This window comes from Euprymna scolopes, chromosome 28, assembly GCF_053919585.1.
Source record: "Euprymna scolopes isolate OS-2025 chromosome 28, ASM5391958v1, whole genome shotgun sequence".
Taxonomy (NCBI): domain Eukaryota; kingdom Metazoa; phylum Mollusca; class Cephalopoda; order Sepiida; family Sepiolidae; genus Euprymna; species Euprymna scolopes.
The window spans coordinates 12,342,046-12,367,333 of NC_136509.1; the positions used below are offsets into that span (position 1 = coordinate 12,342,046).

A 25,288-nucleotide genomic window follows, 5' to 3' on the forward strand; every position below is an offset into this window, starting at 1 on the left:
TCTTTGATCAACCCCAGTCCTGTACTTCTGATCAATCAACACAGCGTGGGAGTAGGGTCCATCTTGGTCATGACACCACCAATTTTCTTCATGAAAAAATACGACTACGGTCGGTGATGCCATATTAAGCATCACAAGAGATAATAGCAGTCAACACAAGTAGAGGTGACAGAGTTTGAGGGCGACATCGTTGATGTTTTTGTGACAAGCTTCACATTCACATAATTGGTGCTCTGACCAAGGATCGAGATTCCAATATATGTGAAATTAAAAATCTAAAGATAATAGCTGCAGTTAAAATCAGCCCTGAATACTTAACGTAAGGACTTCCCCAAGGATCCAACCTTCTTCAGGTGCAACATTTTGAACTTGGTAACCTTTTATTCAAACTTGGGAATTGGTATGAAATTTAAAACTAAACCCTTAATTATTTAATCCATACAGGGAAATTGTTTCCAATCTTCCATTAACCATAATCAGGTAAAAGTATTCATTTTTGTTATGATTGCCTTTAGTAAGGATTGAACCGTCAACCTGGTTAACAATAAGTGACAATCCTGTAGCTATTGAAGGTTCAATCCTTAGTACAAGCGGTTATAACATCAAGTAACACAATTCTTGTCCGAAATTGCCTCTCTATTAAAAAACAAAAATCTGTATGATGTACATACCTGTGATGAAACAGAAGTATCATAGTCCAAAAATCATGTACATTGATCAAGTAGTTGTATTTTTAAATAAGAAAATTAAATTTTGTGAGTAACAGAAGAGCAGCCATCTCTGCTATTTGAAAAAAATCCAAAAAGAAAACAAGAGGAGATAACTCAATTCAAATTTGCGAGAGCCATGTTGTAATACCAGTTATGACTGAATGAGAACAACCTACCCTCTATAAAGGGTGTAGTTTGAAATTTCATACAGGTTCTAGAATTTGAATAAAAAGTTTTCAAGTTGGAAAAGATGCACGTGAATAAGGTCAGAGATTACATCAATGGAAACGTGGATAGATGAGGCAAGATGAGAATAGTAGTCTGAAAAATACAAAGTGTGAATCTTCATCTGAAAAAAAATCTCAAACGTGAAAATTGTTTATTTCAATTGAAATACGACTTCAATGTTTAGAGGTGAAAAAGACACAGGTTCTACTGTCTGCAATTGTAGATCACTTTTCTTATGTTAATACAAATTAAAAGAATAAAAACACACATTTTATACATAATCTGCTGATGTTGATAGGTATGGAAATTGTGTTAGCGCATGTCATAGTTATTATTTATGAGAAACACACGGAGAAGATTAAATCAAACAGGGTTTTTTTTATATATAAAAAAATAGGAATAAATTATATATATATATAAAAAAAAAAAAATGGAAAAAAGGCAGCAAACTGAAGAACCTGGTCAATTATGATTATCTGTGGAAAACAATTGGAAATTAGTTTTTTTTTTTTGTTTGTTTTTATAAAGCAAGTGCATAAAAGCACAAACGTCTTTTTTGGTGGAAGAAAAAAATTTAAGAGAAAATTTTCAATTAGGAATTAAAAAAAAAAAAAAGGAAAATTCATGATTAAAAAAAATTGTGCGTTAAAAAATGTAAACATTTTTTAATAAAACATTTTTAATAAAGCAAATTTTGTGGAAATGAACAAAGCATTATCAAAATTTTGGAACAAAAAGATTTTTTAAAATGTTTTTGGAATAGGTGGAACAGCGGGCGAGAATAATCAAAGGGAATCAGGGATTATTCACATGTTTATTTAAAACATTTTTATTATTATTAAATGATACCATGCTTTTCTTTTTTTACTTTCATTTTTTTGTCTACCATACCTCCTCTTGGAATTGTCTTTCAATTTCTGCTGCCAAATCCTGACAGGAAAAAGAAAAACGAATCAAATACGTTAAAAGAGGCAAAGAATTTACATTAAGATATACGTCTTTTTTGTTTCCGTTTTAAAATGATGTGATAATCTTTGATTTTGAAATGTAGAATGAGAATGGAATCCAAGAGAGATCGGAGTTCTTTATTAAAAAAAAACATTACAAAACTGCCTCCGTTTCAAAATTTTATGATTTTGCAAAAAGTGTTAAAAAGAAAAGACAAAATGCACAATCAATTATTTTTTATGCAAGACAAATGAATTCTTAAATCTTGCACCATTTAACTTATAATTAAATCACTTGGTAAAAAAAAGAAAAGAAATAGTTTGCATACGTTATATTAAACCGAAAAATAGAGAGTTTGGATACTTTAGACAAACCTGCATTCAACGTAAATTTTAGCAGAAAGAGATTAAAGAACGCTTTGATTCTTTTATTCAAAACATGTCAGACACTTTTAACTGTTTTTGCTGCTTGTGTAGATTGGTAATCTTATAAACCAATGCGTTTCAGGTGGAAACATCATTATGTACTTACAAGTATAAATTCCAAAAATTACGAAAAATGATCTAGTAGAAAAATAATTATGATTAAAAATATAATTTATCAAATTATCGAGTTTTATTGCATGTTTTAATGTGGAAGAGTTGTGCAACCAAGGGATATAACTCTTGTGTAAAACTAATTTAGGTAGATTTAAATTAAGGATCCACCATTTTTAAACTGAACTTAATTGTGGATGATTTTTTGTTAAAAATACATCAAGCACATCTAAGATCTGAGGCAGATGATGGAAAACAGGAGAGAGAGAGAGAGAGGAGAGAGAGAGAGAGAGAGAGAGAGAGAGAGAGAGAGAGAGAGAGAGAGAGAGAGAGAGAGAGAGAGAGAGAGTCACATTGGTCTGGGCAAGAAGCCGAACCAGATAGATAGATAGATAGATAGACAGACAGACAGACATCTTCTACTGGATTATTTTTTTTGTAATTTTTGGAAATTATATTAATTTCCACATGATAAGTATGTAATAATGTTTTCACCTAAAATAGGTTGTTTTAAAAGCTCACCTATGTAAACAAAGATTTTCATAAATTTTGTAGATTTTCTATTTTGTGCCATACAAAATTGACAAATATATATATATATATATATATATATATATATATATATATATATATATATATAAGGTCAAAGGATTTGTTGTATATCCGACCTGGTGTTTTGATTTACTAAATACACAATGAAATGGGGAGGGGGGGGAAGAAGAAGACTAATTAGAACTGGTGGTTTATTTGGGAAAATAAATATTTATTCATATGTCTACATTTTGTAATCAGCACAGTTCTCTAGTTTTTCCTCTCCTTTATTCTTAATTATCCTTCTTCCCTTTCTATACAACTTTAAAACACGAGGTTATAGATAAAAAAAAAAGTATAAGAAATCATTTTAAAACTAAATTTGATCTTAAAAGATTCTGTTTTTCAAAAAAATATAAAAACATGGCTCTTTATTCAATCCTATTAAATTTGCAAGTTGAAATGGATTATTCTGAATCAAAGTAAATGGCTAAATTTACTTTTTAACAACACATGTAAAATGAACTTTTAATGAACAATTCGACTTTTTGAAACTTTTGTTTGATCGGTTTGTATAAAAACAAATATATAAAAAAAATACAACAAAAAATGAACAAACTTATAAGTCAGCCAAGAGCAAAAGTTAATGAATGCATTTAGAAAGGATTTTATACATTATTTCAGATTGTTTTCCAAATGTTAGTTGCTATGACGTCTTCAGCCATGTACTTTTTGTCTTAGTTGATACCTGAAAAAGGCTGGAGAAAAGTATGGGGGAAAGGTTGTGAAAATGACAATAATCAAGATGGGGAAAACAGTTTTAAAAAAATTAAAATAACAATGGCTCGTCTGAGAAATATCGTATTTTACAAGTGTTTAGTTTGGTTGCATGAGTATTTCAAACAAAGAGATAGAAAGAGAGAGAGAGAGAGAAACATTAAAAAAATTCAAAATAAATTAAAAAAAAACTGAGAATAATAAAATATAATTAAACATTATAAAATATAATTGAAGATGGTAAAATATAAATAAGGATTATAAAATATAAATAAGGATTATAAAATATAAATAAGGATTATAATATAAAGTTGAAGATTATAAAATATAATTGAGAATAATAACATAATAAGGATTATAAAATATAATAAGGGTTATAAACTATAATTAAGGATTATAATATAAGGATTTTTATAAAATTACAAAAGAAAAAAAAGCATTAAAATTTTACAAAATAAATCTTTAAAAGATCTTTTATTTATAATTGAAGTAATTCACATATACAATGAAGATTGTGGAGTTGATAGCACAATTGTTGGTTCAGACTCGTGCAAATTTAAAACATTTGATTCAAGCTAAAACTTGAGAAATTATCTACCCGTAATTTACAGACACACAAAAGAAAGAAGCAATTCCTATTTTTAATTTATTTTGCTCCAAAAAATAAAATTGAAACATTCCGATAAATTAATGCTAATTCCAATCAAGAGAGCAAAGAAACTTTCAAAGGAATGGAAGGTACTCGTCCAATGAAAATATAAAACAATTTTCAGTTTCCATGCAAGAGAAAGAGACAGATGTAATAATTTGATACAATGAGAGAGAGGAAAGCCTTCCTCATTCTGAGGTAACAGAAAGAGTTTGGAGAGGCCGGATTGCCTTGCTGAATTCTTGACACAATATAATCAACTGCATTTTGTAACTTAGAGACTCCCATTTTGCTTGCCACTGGACTCAACATTATTAAGAAACACACCTCAAACTCATGGATTGAAAATGCCAAACTAAAGTCACACAGATGATTGATCCAATCTAAAAGCACTTCATATTTAAAGTGTGAAGGTGCATTTAAAAGTTTTGTTTCCTTTTTCGTTTTTTTCCAAATAAACGCAACATTGCAACTTTTACTTGAATAATTATTTTTATACAAAAGGACCAACCATCGAACCATTATTTATTTTATTTTTTTGTGTGTGCTTGAAACTGACCTTTGCCACTCAATGGTACAACACAGGATGATTACTGTTAAAAGAAACGATCAAACATCAAAACACCATTGTGCATGGTTCAAATGTATTCATAATCAGCTGAACTGGAATATCAAATCATTATCAGTCATGTTCAGGGGATTGCAGCAAATTGTGTTTTCACCATGAAAATAATAGTCATTTGAGTTGTGACCAGATAAAAATCTGTTTCACTGATTGTGCTTGGAAGCAATGACATTACACACTCCTCAGAAATGGCATAAAAAAGGTTGCCATATTTGTACAACAATAAAAAAAAAATCAGTTTTGCTCCTCAAAATGATGCATCAACCCATTAGGTTCCACAGTGTACTAATAATATACTGAAATATTACTGCACTTACATTCTTCCATACATTTATTAACTCATTAGATCCCACTGTCCTATAAATAGGACACAAAATAATTTCTTTTTAAATCTATAAAATAATATATAATATTGCTTACTGCATAATTATTCTGAAGAAAAGATAAAATTCATCAACATCTATCATAGAGTTGTTGAAACCTTCTTAAAAATTATTGTAAAATTTGCTAAAATTCTATTTATTCGATGACGTATGAATTTATAAGAGTTTTGCAATAGTAAGTCATTAACGTCTTGCTAAAAGTGCAATGTAATTTTTTGTGTGAAATGCTTTGCTTCTTAGCATAACGTGTAAATTTTATCTTGAATATGTGTATATATATATATATATATATGTAATTCTTTGTGTGAAATGCTTTGCTTTTTAGCATAACGTGTAAATTTTATCTTGAATATGTATATATATATATATATATATATATATGTAATTCTTTGTGTGAAATGCTTTGCTTTTTAGCATAACGTGTAAATTTTATCTTGAATATATATATATATATATATATATATATATATAGCTTCTTGATGTTTAAAATGTATCTCGTTTACCCAACGTCATATTTAGAGGAGTCAATATTTTGTTTTCTAAATAATAGCTTTCTCCTTTCAATTTGTGTATTCTGATGCATTATACAAAATTTCAACTCAAATATAAAAAAATTTAGATACTTTGAGACTTAATCGATTGAATTACTTTGCTTAACAATAAGTGACTATATGCATTACAACGTTTAAGTGTGCATATGTGTGTGTGCACGCGTGTTATTTAATCATTGCATGTAGATTTAGACACAACTATTGACATCAATTAAATCATATCATCTAGCCAAGGGTACAAGTCTATTCAATTTACCTAAATTGTACAAAAATTTTGGTAGTTATTCAAAATTCTCCCATATTAAAAAACAAAACTAAAAAAAAAATCTTTGTAACGTACATACCCGAGATCTATTAAAAAAAAAAAAAAAAAATCACATAAATTGATTAAATAGTTTTACTTTTATAAAGTAAATTGATTTTAGGCGATTTAATGGGAAATTGTAGACATTTCAAAGCTGATCTTGCAAGTGTGATTTATTGTGGAGTTATCTGCTCTTGTTTCTTTAAGTAGGCGATGCAATGCAATCTCCTTTTGCTAACTCCTAAAATTTGATTTCCTTAGTTAAAAATAAAACCACGTGATCAATTTACGTGATTTTTGGAATATGACATTTTCGTTCCGTCACAGGTACATACATTATAATGATTTTTAAAAATTTTTGTTTTTTAATATAAGGGGAACCTGGACAACAATCAAAATTTTATTTGTTCTTAATACAGTGTTGGTTGAAAATAAGTTCTCCATGAATAAAATGTATAAGGATACCCAGGTCTTTCAGTTTGTAAATGCAGATACGAGGTGCAAATTTGCATATTCTCATTCTTGGCACTGCAACCATGAACTCAAGACATGACAAGTTCTGTTGGCTGCTTTCTTTTTTCTGCATGATTTTTACTTTGTTTGCTGCCTTTCTGGAACTCTTTTTGAAGAAGATGTAATTTATCTGGGTTCTATGGTTCCCAGACTAATTATCAATGGAGGAAGTCTCTTTCCTTAAATACTTGCTAGACTTAATTTCTAGGTGTTTATCAATTTAACCTATTTAAAAAAAAAAAATAACAAAAACACAGAAAAATCTTTATGATGTATATACGCATCACAAAAACAAAAATATCATGTTCCAAAAATCATATATATTGATCAAGTATTTGTTTTTAAGTAAGAAAATCAAATTTTATGAGGAAACGGGGACGGCATGTCTTGCTCTGCCATATTTTTGAAAAGGTAAAATTCATTACTGGACCCCCCCCCCCGTCAACAACCTCTCCAGAAAAGAAAAGATCAAATGTCTTAATGATGTACTAGTGATCGCTAAAAATCATTAAAAAAAATCTATGAAAAAAAAATACTTGATCAATTTCGGTGATTTTTGGAATATGACATTTTCATTCCATGATAAATATGTATAACATAAATATTATATATAATTTTTTTAAATATATTGAATTCTGGACAACTAACTATTTTTATTACTAATGCTGAACGGTCACCCAGTCCCCAGTCTTCTTTTGTCCAACTGCAGTGCAATGGCAGATTCACACTTGAACTGACCTGCAATGTAAAATCTGACCAAACCAAATATATTAGATGGGACGATTTGCTGAAAGCAATATATTTGCTCAGCATAAAAGTTCTAAGGACGTCAGTTACACTGATACGTTCATGTGGGACCTTCATCCTCTGTTGCAGAATCATGGATGTCTTGAAATGCAGGAAGCTTGTCTAGCCAAAAAAAGCTTGAAAGTGATTAGACGAAACCGTACAGGGTGAAAGTTGGAGACAGTTGACCAACTGGACCGTGAGAAGTGGAGAGTGAACTTGTGAAATATCAGAAAACGTCTGACCCCTGGACAAGGGGAAAGTGATGTTAAATGACGAGAGAGAAAACACACATGCTTTCAGACTAATACAAAAAAAAAAAAAGTGTGTATGTATTGTGTATGGGTATAGTGTGTGCGTATAGGATTATCAAAGATATTGTATATGTGGTTGATGTGTATATATGATATTTTCAGATATAAACAATATTTGAAATCATATAAGGTAAAAAAAAAAGGCAGTTAAAAAATATGGACTCTTCGAGTAGAGAAATATCCTGATAAAATATTTGATGGATACAAAATTTAAAACTAAGAGTGCTTGTGCATTATAATCCGATATCTTAAAAAGACAAAAAAATTTAAATGCATTTTACATAAAAACACAATTATGTAATTACGTGTGATGTTGAAATTAGTCAAAATTCCAAAAATTATGAAAAATGATTCAGTAGAATATCAGCTAAAATTATTTTTTTACGAAAAAATATTGTCATCATTGGTTCGCCATTTTCTAATTTTCAATTGCTAAAGTTAACTGAAAACAAGGGAGATAAGTCAATTTGTCATAAAGAATTGGCTGAAATAGACTAAACCGAGGAACCTGCATTATGCGATAAATTTTATTTTTTTTTCTTGTAATTATTTTTCTACTTACTCATTTTTTTTGTAATTCAAAATTTTTTTACAAATTCCGACAGGACACGTAATTATGTAATAGTGTTTTTACTTAAAATATCTATCATTTTTTAGAGCAAATATTATCCAATATTATACCAAATTGTCTCCCCTTCAAAGATCTTCTTTCGACTTACATTTAGAGAAATAATGTTTAGAATTCACATAGAGTTGTTGGAACTTTTGCACGAAACTGACAATTCCTTCGGCTTTGTGTTGAGACAAGATTTTACCAAAAGTGAATTGGAGCAATCTCTGTGTTATTAACTTACCCTAGTCCGAGGATTCACGTTCTGAGCAAAATGAAGCAGAAATTAAAAATGTAATATCTTGGAAACAAAAAACATAAGAGAGAGAGAGAGAAAAGAACATAAGAAAAAAAAAAAGAATGAGTGATACAATATTGTTCGCCATTATAAAACGTATGAAAAGGTGAAAAAGTTCCGACAAATCAATAAATAGTGCAAAAACTTCTGCACAACTAAAAAAACCACCAGCATCAAATGTGATGCGTAGAAAAAAGAGATTGTGAACAATAGGCATACATCAACGGTTAAAACAGAGAAGTGTTTTTGTATCATTTGGATTTCTCGAACTACTGTTGTCATCTTGAGAGTTATTTTCATAACGTTTCTCTTGATGCAACCTCTGACCCTCTCCAGGTGTATCGTATCGAACTTGGGAATTTATTTTTACGATCTCAGCAATCTACATGGAATCTCGAACAGAACCCTTTATTTAATCCATGGGAGTAGCAGATTCCAGAGTTTGACAAAAAGATCCTTGAGTTCAACAAGATACACCTGTAGAAGGTCAAAGGTTACATCAAGCAAAATGTTGTGAAAATAATACTTAAGATGAGAACAGTAGGATCCAAATACGAATAATCAATCCACATCTCAAAAATTCAGAAACTTAGAGAAGTGCATGATGCTGAAAAACCCCAAAAACGATGAAACCAACAAACCACTTAGAACTCAATTCAAAGTATTATCTTCAAGATGTTGTAATAGTTTTTATTTCAAGTCATACATAAAAAAAAAAAATTTACAAAAAAAAACAAAACGCAAGTTTTTATGGTTTACAAAAATTTTCAGACTAACTAGAAAAAAAAAAAAAAAAAAAAAAAAAAATTGGTGCTAGCGCAATATACTGGATTTTTGAAAAAAAAATGCATTCCAGGTAAAAATACTATACATACGTCAAATCAAAATTAGTATAAATTTGAAAAATTACGAAAAAATGATCCAGTAAAAGAAATGCTACATCTATTTGTCGTAAAAAATCATAGAGACTAGTAGTTGGATATTTTCTACTTTTTTTAATGGCAGATTTCAAAGAAAGCCAGAGAAATAAGTCAGTTTGTCATACAGAATTGATTGCACAACTTTTCCACGTTAAAACGTATGTTAAAACTCGTTAATTTGATAAATTTTATATTTATTGTAATTATTCTTCTACTGGATCATTTTTCGTAATTGTTGGAATTTATACTAATTTCGACATGACAAGTAAGTACATAATGTTTTTACCTGCAATGCATTTGTTAGAAAACCCTGTATAATGCACAAGCAACAAACAAAGTACCATTTTTTACCTTTAGATGGATGCCAGCTCATTTTTGAGCGAAAGGAAAAGAAAAAAGATGGTTTGAGGTGAGTCACCAGCCATGTTGGCTTGATTGCTTGTATCGGAAATATCAACATTATACCAGCTCTAATAGTAACTTGGTGGATGCTTGTGTAGATTGGTGATCTTTTAAATCAACGCATTTTAGGTGAAAACATTATTATTTTCTGTCGAAATTGATATAAATTCCTCAAATTACGAAAAATAATCCAGTAGATGTGCGAGGCGTATTTTTAACAAAAAATTATCCACAAATACATTCTGTTTAAAAAATTCAGACCTATAATTTAAGTCAAGGGTTATTGTCTCCCTTGTTTGTCATACTGAATTGGTTTCACAACTCTTCTACATTAAAAAATACAATAAAACTCAATAATTCAATAAATTCTATTTTTACTTGTAATTATTTTTTAATGGATCAGTTTTCATAATTTTTGGAATTTACACTAATTTTGACATGACAAGTAAGTACATAATATTTTCACCTGAAATGCGTTGGTTTAAAAGATCACCAATCTAAACAAGCATGACCTGACCTTAGTTTGATGAAAATCTTTCACATCAGAAGTGCCACAGCTGAAGACGTGTGTGCAGGACTGATTATAGAAGAGATTTTACTTTGTATTTCTTTTTTTATTTTATTTTTTGTTTACTTTTTTTCCTGAGATTGTGATGAAGCATATAATGTGCAATTTTTTAAGTAGATTAAATAATAACATTGTAAATTGTCACCTAAGATATATCCTTGTGCCAGTCTTGAATACGAATCATCTGTACACAATGTCTTGATTCAGATTAGTTAGAAATGAGATTTAGATGGAACTAATAAACAAACAAACAAATGAAAAGACATTCAGTTGAAAAAAAAAATGAAGACATTAAGTTGGAAAAAAATGAAAAGAGATTCAGTTGAAAAACAAAACAAAACAACAAATGAAAAGACATTATGTTGAAAAAAAAAATGAAAAGATAATCAGTTGAAAACAAAAACAAAAAACAAATGAAAGGACATTAAGTTGAAAAAGAAAACAAATGAAAAGACATTAAGTTGAAAAAAAGGAAAAGAAAATATTACAAAAACAGGAGTTTGAATAGAAAAGTGAAAGAAAGAGGAAAATAGAATATGACTGTAGATGTAAATAATATTAATAATTATAGCTCTTGTCTAGAATTCTTCCTATATTAAAAAAGAAAGAAAAGTTCATATGATGTATGTCCTCATGATGAAACAAAAATTACATAAATTGATCAAGAAAAAGATGTATTTTTAAACTAGCTGTACCCAACCTTGCGTGGCTGTGGCTTAGTGGAAATGAAAAAAAAAAAATGCTGAGGGTTGGAGGGGGGGGGGGTTGACCTAGCGAGATAAAGAACCGTTTGAATAAATGCATAATGACTTAAATTTGTACACACACACACACACACACACACACACACACACAGATGCACTCAAACAAACAGACAAAAAAAAAACATGCGCACACACAGACATTTATGTGTAGAAGCACAAACATGCTTGCACAAGTTTATGCGGCCTATCAGTTTAATGGCACACACACACACACACACACACATACACACACACAGCGACGTTTTTTTTAAATATGTAACTACATGTGTAATGTAGTTGTCGGTGTGTTTAATGCGATAAGAAATACGCCAGAAGGTTTCTCTTTCGTATAGGTCATATTGAAATACAACTGAGTTTGGAGGCTGATATTGTTAATCTAGAATGGAGGAATGCTTACAGTTCAGCCAATCGAATTCCAGTGAATATGTAAAGGGAGACATCAGTATTTTGTAAATGGTAAGTGGCAAGAGTATGCGATGTGTATGAATTCAGTAGTCAGTTAATGACGGCGTAGACACAGAGAAGTGGGAAAAGTATAAATTCATGTGGTGAAGATTGGAGTCGTAAGAAGACTTATGGAATGGGAGTAAAATTGGAACTACTTTCTTTGTAGGTTATGACGATGATGATAGTGGTGCTGTAATGTAAATGTAATGTTTTAATATTACGAATTAATGTCTGAAATGTTGTTCTATAGTTAAATAAGGTAATGGCTAATAGTGTAAACAGAATAAATTTGTATGTGCCACCTGTTGTTGTAAACCTACGGTTATTTGGTCCAGAGGGGAAAAACTGCGCCTCTTTTATTATATATAGAGATAAGAAAATCAAATTTTATGAGCATCTAAGGCATAACCGTAATGCCTGGCATTTTGAAAAAAAATATAAACAAACAAAAAAAAAACAAAAAAACAGGAAGGGAAATAACTCAACAACAATTAATATTAGCTTTATGTTGTAATGCCTACGAATTCCCATTAATTACTTATTAAAACTGATTTTCTTAACTGAAACTTGAAACTGAAAAAGTAAACTACTTGATCAATTTACATAATTTTTGGAATATATTTTTTTTGTCACAGATATGTACATCATACTGATTTTTTATTTATTAATTTTTTTTTAATATAGAGAGAATTCTGGACAAGAACCAATAATATATATATATATATATATATATATATATATATATATATATATATATATATAAAGATATATATTAAAGGATTAAAAGAGAAGTTGATTTGCTAGATAAGTGCAATCATGTTTTAATAACAGATCTCGTTAAAACATTTTTCAGCAATTTCATGATATCTTACAAAAATTGTATCGAGCACTATTGAATTACAATCTTATAAATACTAACTTTATATTATAGTCATTTGTGGATATTTTTCTTTTTCTTTCATGTTTTTCTCCTGCAGATTTCTTTGGCCACAACGGCTATATTGTTATCGAAGAGTCACGCTTAAATCAAAATGTCCAACTTGTAAACAAAATGGGTTGAAAATATGATAATCTATTATTATTCGGCTTGTGCACTGCAAGTTATGTATATGTGAAACTATGTTTTTTGCTTTTCTGAAAATTATTTTTTTGTCTGCAATATTCAAACCCTGTTTGATTGTATAGCTCATGAAGATAAAATGGTTATTCAGAAAAAGTGAAGTTATTTTTTTTTTTGTTTGTCTGGTCAGAACTGAAATCAATATATCAATACGTGTAAATATATATTAGTGTTTGGATGATTAATCAGAATCAGGAAAATCCAAACATTTTGTGGCATCAGAATCAGAAAATTTTGTGCCTATTCTCCATTGTCAAAAAACATTCCTTCAACTGTCTGTTTTTATTTGATTTTGTTTAAAATAAAATCTGGTAGTAATGTTAAAATAATAAATATTTATTGGTTTTAAACTAACAGTAAAACTAAAACCTATAGATCATCTCCCACGAGTATATTTTTACGTTTGAGAAAATATCTGCACATTTAACATTTGTTTTTTACAGTAATCGGCAAAAAGTAGAAACTTTACATTTAAATATTTAGAGATTTATAAAGAATTGGAATCGGGGGGAAAAATATTCGAACTGTCCTATCACTTATATATATGAGAAAATAAAGAGTGAGAAAGAAGGAAGGAGAGTGAATGTTTGTTAACTCTTAATGTAATCCAAGAATTTTGGTAGAAAAATTAGTAATGTTCAGCATTACCAATTTTAATTATAATTTTGTCCGTTTCTAAAGAATGAGGATTCAGAAAATTACAATTTTGTTTGTTTCTAATCTTCCTATGCTTGAGTAATTAGGAAAGGCATGCAAACATTTATCACTTACGTCAAGAGACTAAAAAAATAAACAATTTTTTTAAAATAGAGAAACAGAGTTGAAATTCGACAGTGCATCTTAGAATCTGAAGGGATCAACAAGAAGTTGGGAGAGGGATCCACACAAAATTGATAGCATGTATCAAACCATCAGACTACAGAACATGTTACAATTTTATTTGAATAGAAAGAAAACAAAAACAAAAAAGGTTGTATTATTTGGATTATTCAGGTACACCTGAAGAAGGTCAAAGGTTACATCTATGAAAAAAAAAACAGTCAAAATGAGAACAGTAGTCCAAAAAATCCAAACAACACAAAAGATTCGCAAGTTCAAAAAGAAACAGCTGACAATAGAATGTCGGAAGTTACATCAGCTGAAGCATGAATATAACAACCAATATGAGAACAGTAGTCCGAATAATTCAAATACTAATTATCAATCCTCATCTCAAAAATTCTGAATTAAAAAAAAAATAAAATGACAGTTCATATTTTTTCTTCTTTAAATAAAAAACAGAATCGCACTGCAAAAAAAAAATTCCACATAATGAACAAGAAATAATATGAAGTAGTTTAAAAAAAAACTAAAAACTAATCAATAATATTAACAAGGGTTTCATTTTTAATAAATTATTTCATAAGATGATATACTTTTAACTAAGATTTATCAGGGAAATAGCGTTAGAATTCAAGTGAAATTGGAGTTATACATTTAATAAACGCATTGCAATGTCCGTAAAAGATTGGAAATGGCACTAATGTGCAGGTTTAACTGACTTCCTCCAAAGGAGGAAGTTTCATGGAACTACAAAATCCACAATCAGTCTGCAGCCGCATGTATATCCTCATTAGGGGAGATGATTGCAACTCTTACAGGGAGGTGTCCACATTCTCCTACATACAGCACCCGGTATTCCCAAATAGATTATTCATCTGGTACTGACCAGACTCAACATTGCTTAAGTTTGGTGATTTAACAAAAAACGGTGTGTCAATGTGATTATGCTGTAAAAGATTCTGTTCTGTTTGATCATCTTTTCATTTTATAGTTTTGGAAGTTTTGTACAAAAGAGAAGGAATTTTTTTTGTTTCTTTTTTCTCAATCTTTTACAGATATTGTAACAGTCTGCTAAAAGCAACAAATGTTTTTATGTATCAACTTTTGTAAGAGTGTGCTAAAAGCAACAAATGTTTTTATGTATCAACTTTTGTAAGAGTTTGCTAAAAGCATCAGCAATTGTTTTCATGTATCAACTTTTGATTGAACAAAAGCTCAAATCAACAGTCAATTTCTCCTTATAGGCAAAACAACTCTTTTTTTCACCTAGAACTTTCTTGAGACACTGAACCCTCAATCTTTACCAATTCCTTATTTTTCATTGTTTTAAATTATCAATAAAAAAAAAAAAAAAAGCAATTATTTTTGTATGGATAGACATTGTCATTATTTCATTTGATATTTTCCACAGTGACAATCCTGAGTGCGGTCTCTTAAACATATTAACACATACAACCCCCCCCTAAACGAGACTCAAACAAAGTACTAAACACAGTGACAGCATATACACACTACTAACAGAACTTATCTACCCAGTTCATACAGCACTCTCTCACCAACAAAATAAGCATCTACTATACCTACCCCATTTACACACATACTCACATGGCATCAGCTGAAACAAAGATGGCTACTAAATTTCTCCCTACAGGCAAAACAGCTCTTCTTTTACCTAGGAGATTCTTGGGACACTCTGAACTTTTAATCTTTATCAACCCTTCAATTTTATTGTCTTAACAAGTTGTTGATAAATAATTTTGGGGGAACAGATCTATTTTCTCATTCTTTCTTTTTATATTTCCGTTTCCCAATACAAATTCATCGAATATAGAATTTTATCATTTAATCTTAACCCTTTACCACCAAATTGTATTTTCAAGTCGCCTTTCAAAAAACAATATTTCTTACTTTTATGGCTTGTCAGCCGAACTGGTCTCCAAAGTACAGGTCTATGCATGGTTCAACAAGTGAATGAGGGTTCATGTTTGTGTGTCTGTTGCATGCTAACTTTCGTCACATGTGGATTTCATGATTAAAAAATTATTTAAAGCATAAAAAAATTCTGGTGGTAAAGAGTTAACATGGTTTCTTTGAAAGATTTTCTTAAGAAACAATTTATGAAAATTAACATCCAGATTTTATTTGATATATTTTTTTGATATATTTTTCTTTTATATAAAAATTCAAATTGAACAAAAATAAAAAACATATTAAAACAAATATTTTTCTGAAAAAAAAAAAAAATAAATGAAAATAAAAAATAAATTTCTTTTAAAAAATTGTATTTGCAGCAAAAACACAATCTGCATTAAAGTCATTTTTAGATCAAAGTAAAAATAATTATCTCCCTTAAGTATTTTTTATATCAATAAACAAAGCATTTTTTGATTGAAATGCAAACTTTTGTTTAAATATTACAATTAAAAAAATATTTGGATATTTAAATATAAAAAGTAAAAACTTCAATTTAAATACCTACATTTTTCAAAATTTATTTTCAATGAAATTTTTGTACACATATTTTTTCTAAAAACATCCTTAGCCATTTAACATGATTAAGAAAACTACAAACTTTGATATATAAAATGCACATAATATTCTACTTCTAAACATGTACATTTCTATTTATATATATGAAAAGGCATCAACATCAGACAATATTGTATGAAGAATTTAATTATTGAATATTAAAAATGGGTGGCAAAATATCTAGAACAACTGTGTTAGATTCAAAATCGATTTGCAAAACAGACAAGCATAATAAGTTACCTCTTTTCTTTCTTTGTTCGTTTGGCTTGCTTTTTCTTTCCTTGTCACTTCTTTCATGTGACGAATGCTAAAAAGAAAATGGCTTTTATTGCTACCCTTTTAGTTTCTCTGCTTCATTTATTTATTGGTTGGAAAATATTTTCAGCTAACATGTTCCTGTGAAAACTTGCTTTTGAGAGTGACAAAGGAAGCAATCCCAATGAAGCAGAGACAGAAAAAGGGTAGCAATTAAAGACATTTGCTTTTTAGCATTCGTCGGAATCACATCTCGATGTAGAAATCAAATGTCAAAAGAAGTAAAAAGGAAAGAAAAATGAATAAACTGAATAAACAATATCGATTTCTAATCTCCCACACAACTAAAGCTGTTAAGTCGTTTGACCAAAGTTTGAAGACAATGAAAAGGGAGACTTTGAATCACCTCCAACTACAGCTGATCCATTTATTGTATTTATAAAAGCATCCAATAAACAAATTACATACATACATACATACATGTAATCATATCTACTGCATATTGGGTTTTATAAGAGAAATAAACTAAATCTTGTATTATTTGAATTCTTTAAACTCCTGTTCTCATCTTGAGTGTTATTTTTGCAATGTTTTAGTTGATATAACCTCCAACCTATCTATGTCAGGTGTATTTTGTTAAATTCAGGAATTTACACGGAATTTCAAATGGAACTCTTTTCAGTTGTAAGTTACACTCTTCTGGAGGTTGAAGATTGAATCTTTAATGCAGGCAACACTCAAAATTCAACTGTGAATTACTTGGGACTTCTATACAGTCATGGTTGACAGAATAGGGCCATGCTACCCCTGTGGATTAAATAAACGGTAATAAATTCCAGAGTTCAACAAGATACACTTGAAGAAGGTCGAAGTTACCTCGACCGAAATATTGTAACAATAATAATCAAGATGAGAACAGTAGTCGGAAGAATTCAAATAATAAAAAAATCAATCCTCATCTCAAAAATTCAGAAACATTGAATTAAATCTTCATTTTTTATTTCTTGGAAAAAAATAAAAAAAAAAATAAATAAAATCATCGAAAGAAAGTTAGAAAAAAAAAAGGACAACTTTTACATTGAGCGTTCAGATTGAAGCAACATTTCGAAAATGATACCGCCCCCCCCTTTGTTTGAACGAAAGCAGAAGTTGTAAAGACAACAGATGGACAATATTGATTGAAAGTAAGAGAAAAATGAGGAAAGCAACAGACTTAGGAAGAGGATAGAGAAAAAAGACAGTATAGTGCAAAGCAATGTAACGTTGCCCGTAAAAAAAAAAAAACATGAAAGTCATGCGCAGGCAGAATAAAAGAAGGCTGTTGTTTGGTTTTGCCCAATACCGTGTTACGATTTTTGGCTGAAAGTGATGAAACAAGAGACACAGTTTATGGAAATAATAAGAAAGGAAGAAAAAAATAATGACGTTTGATATAAAAAGCAACAAGTAATAGTAGTAGTAAATGAGTTGATGGAAAGAAAAAATGAATTTGATTTAAGAATCAATAAAAAAAATTGAAAAAAATAATCTTGTTAAAGAACTTATATAGATATAAAAAAGGGGAGAAATGTAAAAAAAAACAAAACAAAAAAAAAAAAATAAAAAAAAAAAATTATTGGATTGATTTTACATGTATATAGTTTGTGTTCAAATACTTCTTTATTGATCTCCGATAAATGTGTGAATTGGAAGCCAATGCAGATTTGAGAATTGACTGTTACAGTTGATATGAATTTATTATCTGGTATATTTTCATTTTTTTTTTTGTTTTTTTATTAAATTGTTCAGCAACTTTTTTCTGCATAAAATGCGCATTGAGCACTCTATATGGGGAATCTGTCTTTTTAATGTGGATTTATATATCTATCTATCTATCTATAAATTGATATTTGATAAGGAATTCCATAAGGATTGAACCTGAAATCAAACTTCAACTTTATATTATAACATCACAGACGCACACATATATATATAATGAATAGAGGTGCACCAATAAATTGTTTTATATTATTTATTTATTGGTAGTGTTCATACGATCGTTTCAAAGATGACTTAGAATTATCATCATTTTCTTGTTTTTTTTTTTTTGCATATAAATATTCCAAATCGTTTCCTCATAGGCGACTTTCACCAAGGTCACAAACAAAAGTACAGTGGGAGCATAATGAATGACAATGTAGAAAAAAAATGGATAATTTCAACTATATAAAGTGAGGTATTTTTATATAATATTTGTATAAACAGGATTTCTAAGCTAATTAACCGATCATCATGAATTTTAGAATGGGTTCAAATGTGGGCTACATTTAATTTAACTTAGTTTTATGCAAAGGAAATGCAAGATGAAACCTTTTATGAAAATTAAAAAAAGAAAAAAAAATGAAATGCTATAATTTTTATAATATAATGAAATGCTATGATTTTTATAATATAATGCAATGTTATAATTTTTATAGTATAATGCAATGTTATAATTTTTATAATAAAATGCAATGTTATAATTTTTATAGTATAATGCAATGTTATAATTTTATAATAAAATGCAATGTTATAATTTTTATAATAAAATGCAATGTTATAATTTTTATAATAAAAGGAAATGTTTTAATTTTTATAATATAATTAAATGCTACAATTTTTATCATATAATGAAATGTTACAATTTTTACAACATAATTAAATATGATTTTTATAATAAAATGAAATACGATTTTTATAATAAAATGGAATGCTATAATTTTTATAATACAATGAAATATAATTTTTATAATATAATAAAATGTTATAATTTTTATAATATAATAAAATGTTATAATTTTTATAATATAATAAAATGTTATAATTTTTATAATATAATAAAATGTTATAATTTTTATAATATAATAAAATGTTATAATTTTTATAATATAATGAAATGTTATAATTTTTATAATATAATGAAATGCTACAATTTTTATAATATGATGAAATGCTACAATTTTTATAATATGATGAAATGCTACAATTTTTATAATATGATGAAATGCTACAATTTTTATAATATGATGAAATGCTACAATTTTTATAATATAATGAAATGCTACAATTTTTATAATATAATGAAATGTTATAATTTTTATAATATAATGAAATGTTATAATTTTTATAATAAAATGAAATGTTATAATTTTTATAATAAAATGTAATGCTACAATTTTTATAATATAATGAAATGTTATAATTTTTATATGATGAAATGCTAAAATTTTTATAATATAATGAAATGCTACAATTTTTATAATATAATGAAATGCTACAATTTTTATATGATGAAATGCTACAATTTTTATAATATAATGAAATGTTATAATTTTTATGTTATAATTCTTATAATAAAATGAAATGCTACAATTTTTATAATATGATGAAATGCTACAATTTTTATAATATGATGAAATGCTACAATTTTTATAATATAATGAAATGCTACAATTTTTATAATATAATGAAATGTTATAATTTTTATAATATAATGAAATGTTATAATTTTTATAATAAAATGAAATGTTATAATTTTTATAATAAAATGAAATGCTACAATTTTTATAATATAATGAAATGTTATAATTTTTATAATATAATTAACATGCTTTTTATAATAAAATGAAATGTTATAATTTTATAACATAATGAAATGTTATAATTTTATAACATAATGAAATGCTTTTATAAAGTCGTATTTGAACACAAGGTGTACACAGATTTCATAATTTAAATTGACTTGCCCAATGATATAAAGAAGGGGAAAAGATGCATTGAATGACATGTTATGAAATCATATTAGTTTCAACTACTACAGAACAGAACATGGAAATAAAAAATGATATACTTAAAGAAATGAAAGGTGAAAACCAGACAAGAAAATCAACTACAAATTGCAAATAATTTAACAAACAAACAAAACGTTTTTACCTGACTAACATGCAATCAAAATTCAAATCAACTACAAAGAAAAGTTCCCTCTCACATCCACCACATAAGTTATCGATTAATCAAACCATAGAAATTTTCATTGGTTTGCATCAGACTAGCAGTGTCTGTGGAAATTCTATGGTTAATTGGGGGGAAAAAAACTCATTTTATTTTTATCTACTTACTACCTGGCCAGAGGAAAAGTGTAACATATTTCTATTAAAACTTTTATCTCATTATCCCTCTCTACTTTCTTCTGTACCCAGCTCATTCCTCTTGTTCTGAACAAACACACACGTTTATATATGAGAGTTATTCCAAAAATAAGGCCTATTTTTTTTTTTAAATTAAAACGTTGAAGAGCTATGAAGACGGAAGTGGTACCATTAAAATGAACAAGCTTTTGTGTCCCAGAATGTATTTTTCAACATCTATTCTCAATGCACTTTTGCCAACCTTTTCTGATGCCTTGGTTGTAAAAGTCTGAAACACGCTTTATCGCTCACATCTCTGTTAACACTCTGAAATCAACAAACCCATCTCTAAATTGTGCCAAAATCAACAGCATCAGCTTCATAAACGTTCAACAGGCGCTAGTGAATGTAGATTGGTTCATTTTTTTCTGCTTGGAGGAATTTAATGACGCATCTCTGCTTCTGACACATGTCCATAACAAGGATGTTTTTTTTAGAGTCTCATGCCATCAATATCTGCAACAGAGAGATGAAACTTTCAAATCATAATAATGCAATTTGCAGTCCCCTCTTATCCATGTGTGGAATAAAAAATAGAAGATATATAAAAAAATAAATTCTGGAGCACAAAAAGTTGTTGGTTTAAATGGTACTGCTCACATCTTCGTAGCTCTTCAATTTTTGGAGTAAAAAAAATACTTTTCAAACGACCCCTGTAATTTTGCAATAAAATATTTAAAATGAGGATTAAAAGTAAATTCTTATAGATTTGCATGGTACAACTTTGTTGACCAATTTGATTGTGATGTTAGCATTCTTGCAGAAAGGACCACATAAAGGTTGCCAACATTCATAAGTGAAAGTAGTACTATGGTGCCAACTGGATTCGAACTTGACATGCCCAAATCATCAGTCTGTGTTATCATTCATTTTACTACTGTCATCTCCTTAAAATGTTGATGTTATCTTAAATTATTCTGATGGTACTAACCCGCAGAAGTTTAAATGTAATGTGACCAGACATCACGCTGCTCAACTCCTCTCAGCCCCTGCTAGATACGATCCTGAATAATAGCTTCTTACATTCCAAACAGCAATATGACTACTTTGAGGCGAAAAAAAAAAAGTTATTTACTTATATCAAACACAAGATTTTGTTTTATTTTTAATTCTAATGCTACTGTGACAAAATAATTATCAATAGAATTCATTGCTATGTATAAAGATCTAGTATACCAATATATCTTGCATACAAAATTAAGTCAATTGGATTTTCCAACTTGGACCTAAATAGCAATGCCTCACAAATCAATATTTGATTCTGTCTAGCCATTTTTATTCATTATTTAACATCAAAACAACACAATCGTACACCGTATAGAGAAAATTGCCAGTCTCATTCTACAGGACTTGATACAAAAGTATGTTGTACAGCATCATCTCAACTGGTACAGCCATGTTGCCTGGTGTTAGTCAACTGAAATGCTGCATAGTGTGCCCACATTGACGTCAATGTCAAAAGCAATATAGTAGGTTGTTTAAGACATGGAGGAAATCAGTTGATGACAACCCAATTTTAGCTGGTGACACAAGCGAAATGACAACAGAAAGAAAAGTTGAAAGTCATTCCCGTGATGTCTAACCTCAGCATGAGACAAGACGACAAAAACTGAATATAATAATACTAAAAACTTTTGTAGCAAGTTCTTGGCAATAATAAAGATATATCTTTCTTCAGTTTCTTTAAAAACAAACTTATTCTGACCTGGAAGATAGGTAAAAAAACTGGAGATATTTTTTCAATTATGATGTAAAAAAGCAAAAAATCAAAGAAATGTTAATAAGAATAAAAAAAATTCATTGTTGCCTTTTAAGCTATCAGATAAAGTTAAATTTTTTTTCCATTAAATATTAGCCCATTCATTTCTAACAATTATTTGATTAACATGATAGTATATAAACAACATTCTTTTAAAACTGATTAAACTACTATTTACTGCAATGATGCCAGTAGCAGACATGCCATTTGTAAAAAAGGTGATTTTATTTTTAAAAATACAATCAAGTGAAAACGAGATAACTCATACTCTAACTTGAAGGTTAAAATAAGAGTTATCTCCCTCGCATGAGGATTTCTTTTTCCATTTCTATATAAGTAACATCATATGCGACTTACACATGCCACTATTGAATCCTGGGTAATATCGGGTACATATAACCAGTTGTATATAAACCTCTCTTTCAGCAACCATAAACAAATAAACAGTAAAATACAAGATTAACAAACTCCGAAAAATGCCTAATAGGTCTTGCCCTGTCAACTAGGCTTCAACCTCTGTCCCATCGACAAAATGTTGCATCCCTTTGCCTGTTTTACAAGTATTTTAATGGTAGGTGCTCCGACAAACTACAAGTCTTTGTACACTCTCTACATAAATACCCCCCCGCCCGACAACTCTGACAAGCAGCAAAATCTCACCTCTATACAGTAGAGATCTTCAGATGCCAGGAAGCCTTCTACTCTAATAGTTTCTTCCCTAAGATTGTTAGACCGTGGAATTCCCTTCTGGGTTTCTGCTTCCCTGACTGTACTGACATGCAGAAGTTCAAGTGTAATGAAAACAGACGTCTTGCTGCTCAACTCCCTACAAAGTATTTCAGCAAATTATGTCCCAGATAGTAGCCCCCTACATCAAAGTGGTACTGTGCCTTGTTTAGGGGTGAAAATGCAATAAAAAAAAATACAAATGTAAATGTTGTAAAAAAGATTTTATATCACATATAGTTGCACATTCAATCTAGCATCAGGCACTCTCACGGCAAAGCAAAAGGAATATGGTAAATAACACAAGTGGAAAAATCAAACATTTTCAAGACTTTTCCATACAAAAATCCATGGCTTCAACTAATGTATGAATTACAGAATTTAAGGATCTTCATAAACTATTGACGCAGCCATTTTGAAATGGAACTTTTCTCTAAAAAAAAATAAAATTAAAAAAATCTAGTTGCAGACTACAAGAACTCAATAGAAATTGAATATAAAATTATGTTCATTTTGAGGAGATTAACTAAAAAAAAATTAATTATTATAAATATAAAATAAAAGTACTATATTTTTTTTTTTAACTCCTTGCCTCACAATATAATTTTTTTTATTAATTTCTAATATATATATGTATTCTTTAGATAAAAACTATCATGGGATTTATTTTTTTAATTTGTTATTATGTAGACTAAATTCTTAGATATACTTCATAATTAATTTGAGTCTGAATAATGTCTTTAAATATTGAGAGGCAAGATGTTAATGTTTTAAATAAAAAAGCAACTATCGCAAACTAATGGTAAATCGTTTACTTTCAACCAGTTTACATTTCATATAGAATTTTTTTTTTTTTTTTTTTTTTTTTTAAATTTGGACTAATTTTACATTCAAAGGAAATTACACATTTTAATTTAAATTTCATGTGAGAGTGAGTCAGGACAGTTTACTGCCTAAACTTGACATAAATTGATCCTCTCAGGGCGATTTTTTTATACCCCACATAATCATCCAAAATTAATTTCCTTTTATTAAAGATTAGCAAGACTATCTGGCATTTCCCAAGGCAAAAGTGTAACATATTTCTATAAAAATTTATATCTCTCTACCGCTTTCTATCTTTCTCCCCCCCTCTCTCTCTCCCCAACACCCTTTTTCTTCTCCGTTCAGCCAATTCCTCTTTAGCTGGACATACACATACAAAAAGACAACTCTCTGTTATATAATAGACTAAGAGACAATTTTTTTCCCAATTTTTTGTCCGAGAGATCGCTCTTTCTAACGGTGCCATGTTTGTATATGCTTGATGCAGATTTCAAAAGTTTTTAGCAGACACACAAGCAAACGTCCTCTTTATAATAGATTTCTCATTGAATTAGGCAACATTTTCTTTTCAAATTAGTACATAATTAAACTGACCCCATCAAAACCCACACGAGTTGATGATCCGAGAATAAATATTTCTTTCTGAATTTTAGATATTATTAATTTAGGGTAATGCTACATATAAGATGTGTAAATATACCAACATTGTTTTGTAGTTTTTGACTTTAAGCTGGACATAAAAACATGCATTTTCCTTAATAGAAGAGGGAGGGTGGCCTGTTTTCATATTACTTGCTATACTCTTTAGGTTTGGATTACTTGAAGCTCCGACATCTAGTAAACCTGAAAATATCCTGTATCTCTACAAGGTCACGGTTCACCCATACATGAAGTATTGTTTCTACATCTAGGCTGGTGCATCTGCCACTAGCCTCTCACTTCTAGACAGCATTAAAAAAAAGATTCAACAACCTAATAGGTCCTGAACTAAAACTAAACTCCAACCTCTGTGTCATCGTTGAAACATAGCATCCTTGTGCATTTTTTACAAGTATTTCAATGTCAAGTACTCTGACGAACTTCAAGCACTGGTACCCCCTCGACAAAAACACTCTCGACAAACCTGACAAGCTGCAAAATCCCACCCTACACTGTAGAGATCCCTGTAAAGCCTTCTACTTGA

The 25,288-nt window shown here is 29.0% G+C and overlaps 1 protein-coding gene across 3 annotated transcripts in view; it reads right to left on the bottom strand.

Annotated features, from left to right (window-relative positions):
* LOC145249465 (calcium uptake protein 1, mitochondrial-like) overlaps positions 1-25,288 on the bottom strand; it is a 112,158-nt gene that overhangs the window by 35,519 nt on the left and 51,351 nt on the right. Inside the window, exon 6 of one of the 3 annotated variants that reach the window (XM_080111035.1) lies at positions 1,830-1,868. The exons of 1 other annotated variant lie outside the window; for it this stretch is intronic. In XM_080111035.1, coding sequence (XP_079967161.1) covers positions 1,830-1,868 — 39 coding nt within the window. Of the gene's footprint in view, positions 1-1,829; positions 1,869-8,709; positions 8,731-25,288 lie in introns of all 3 variants that reach the window. One more of the 3 variants, XM_080111036.1, reaches the window with a different exon arrangement.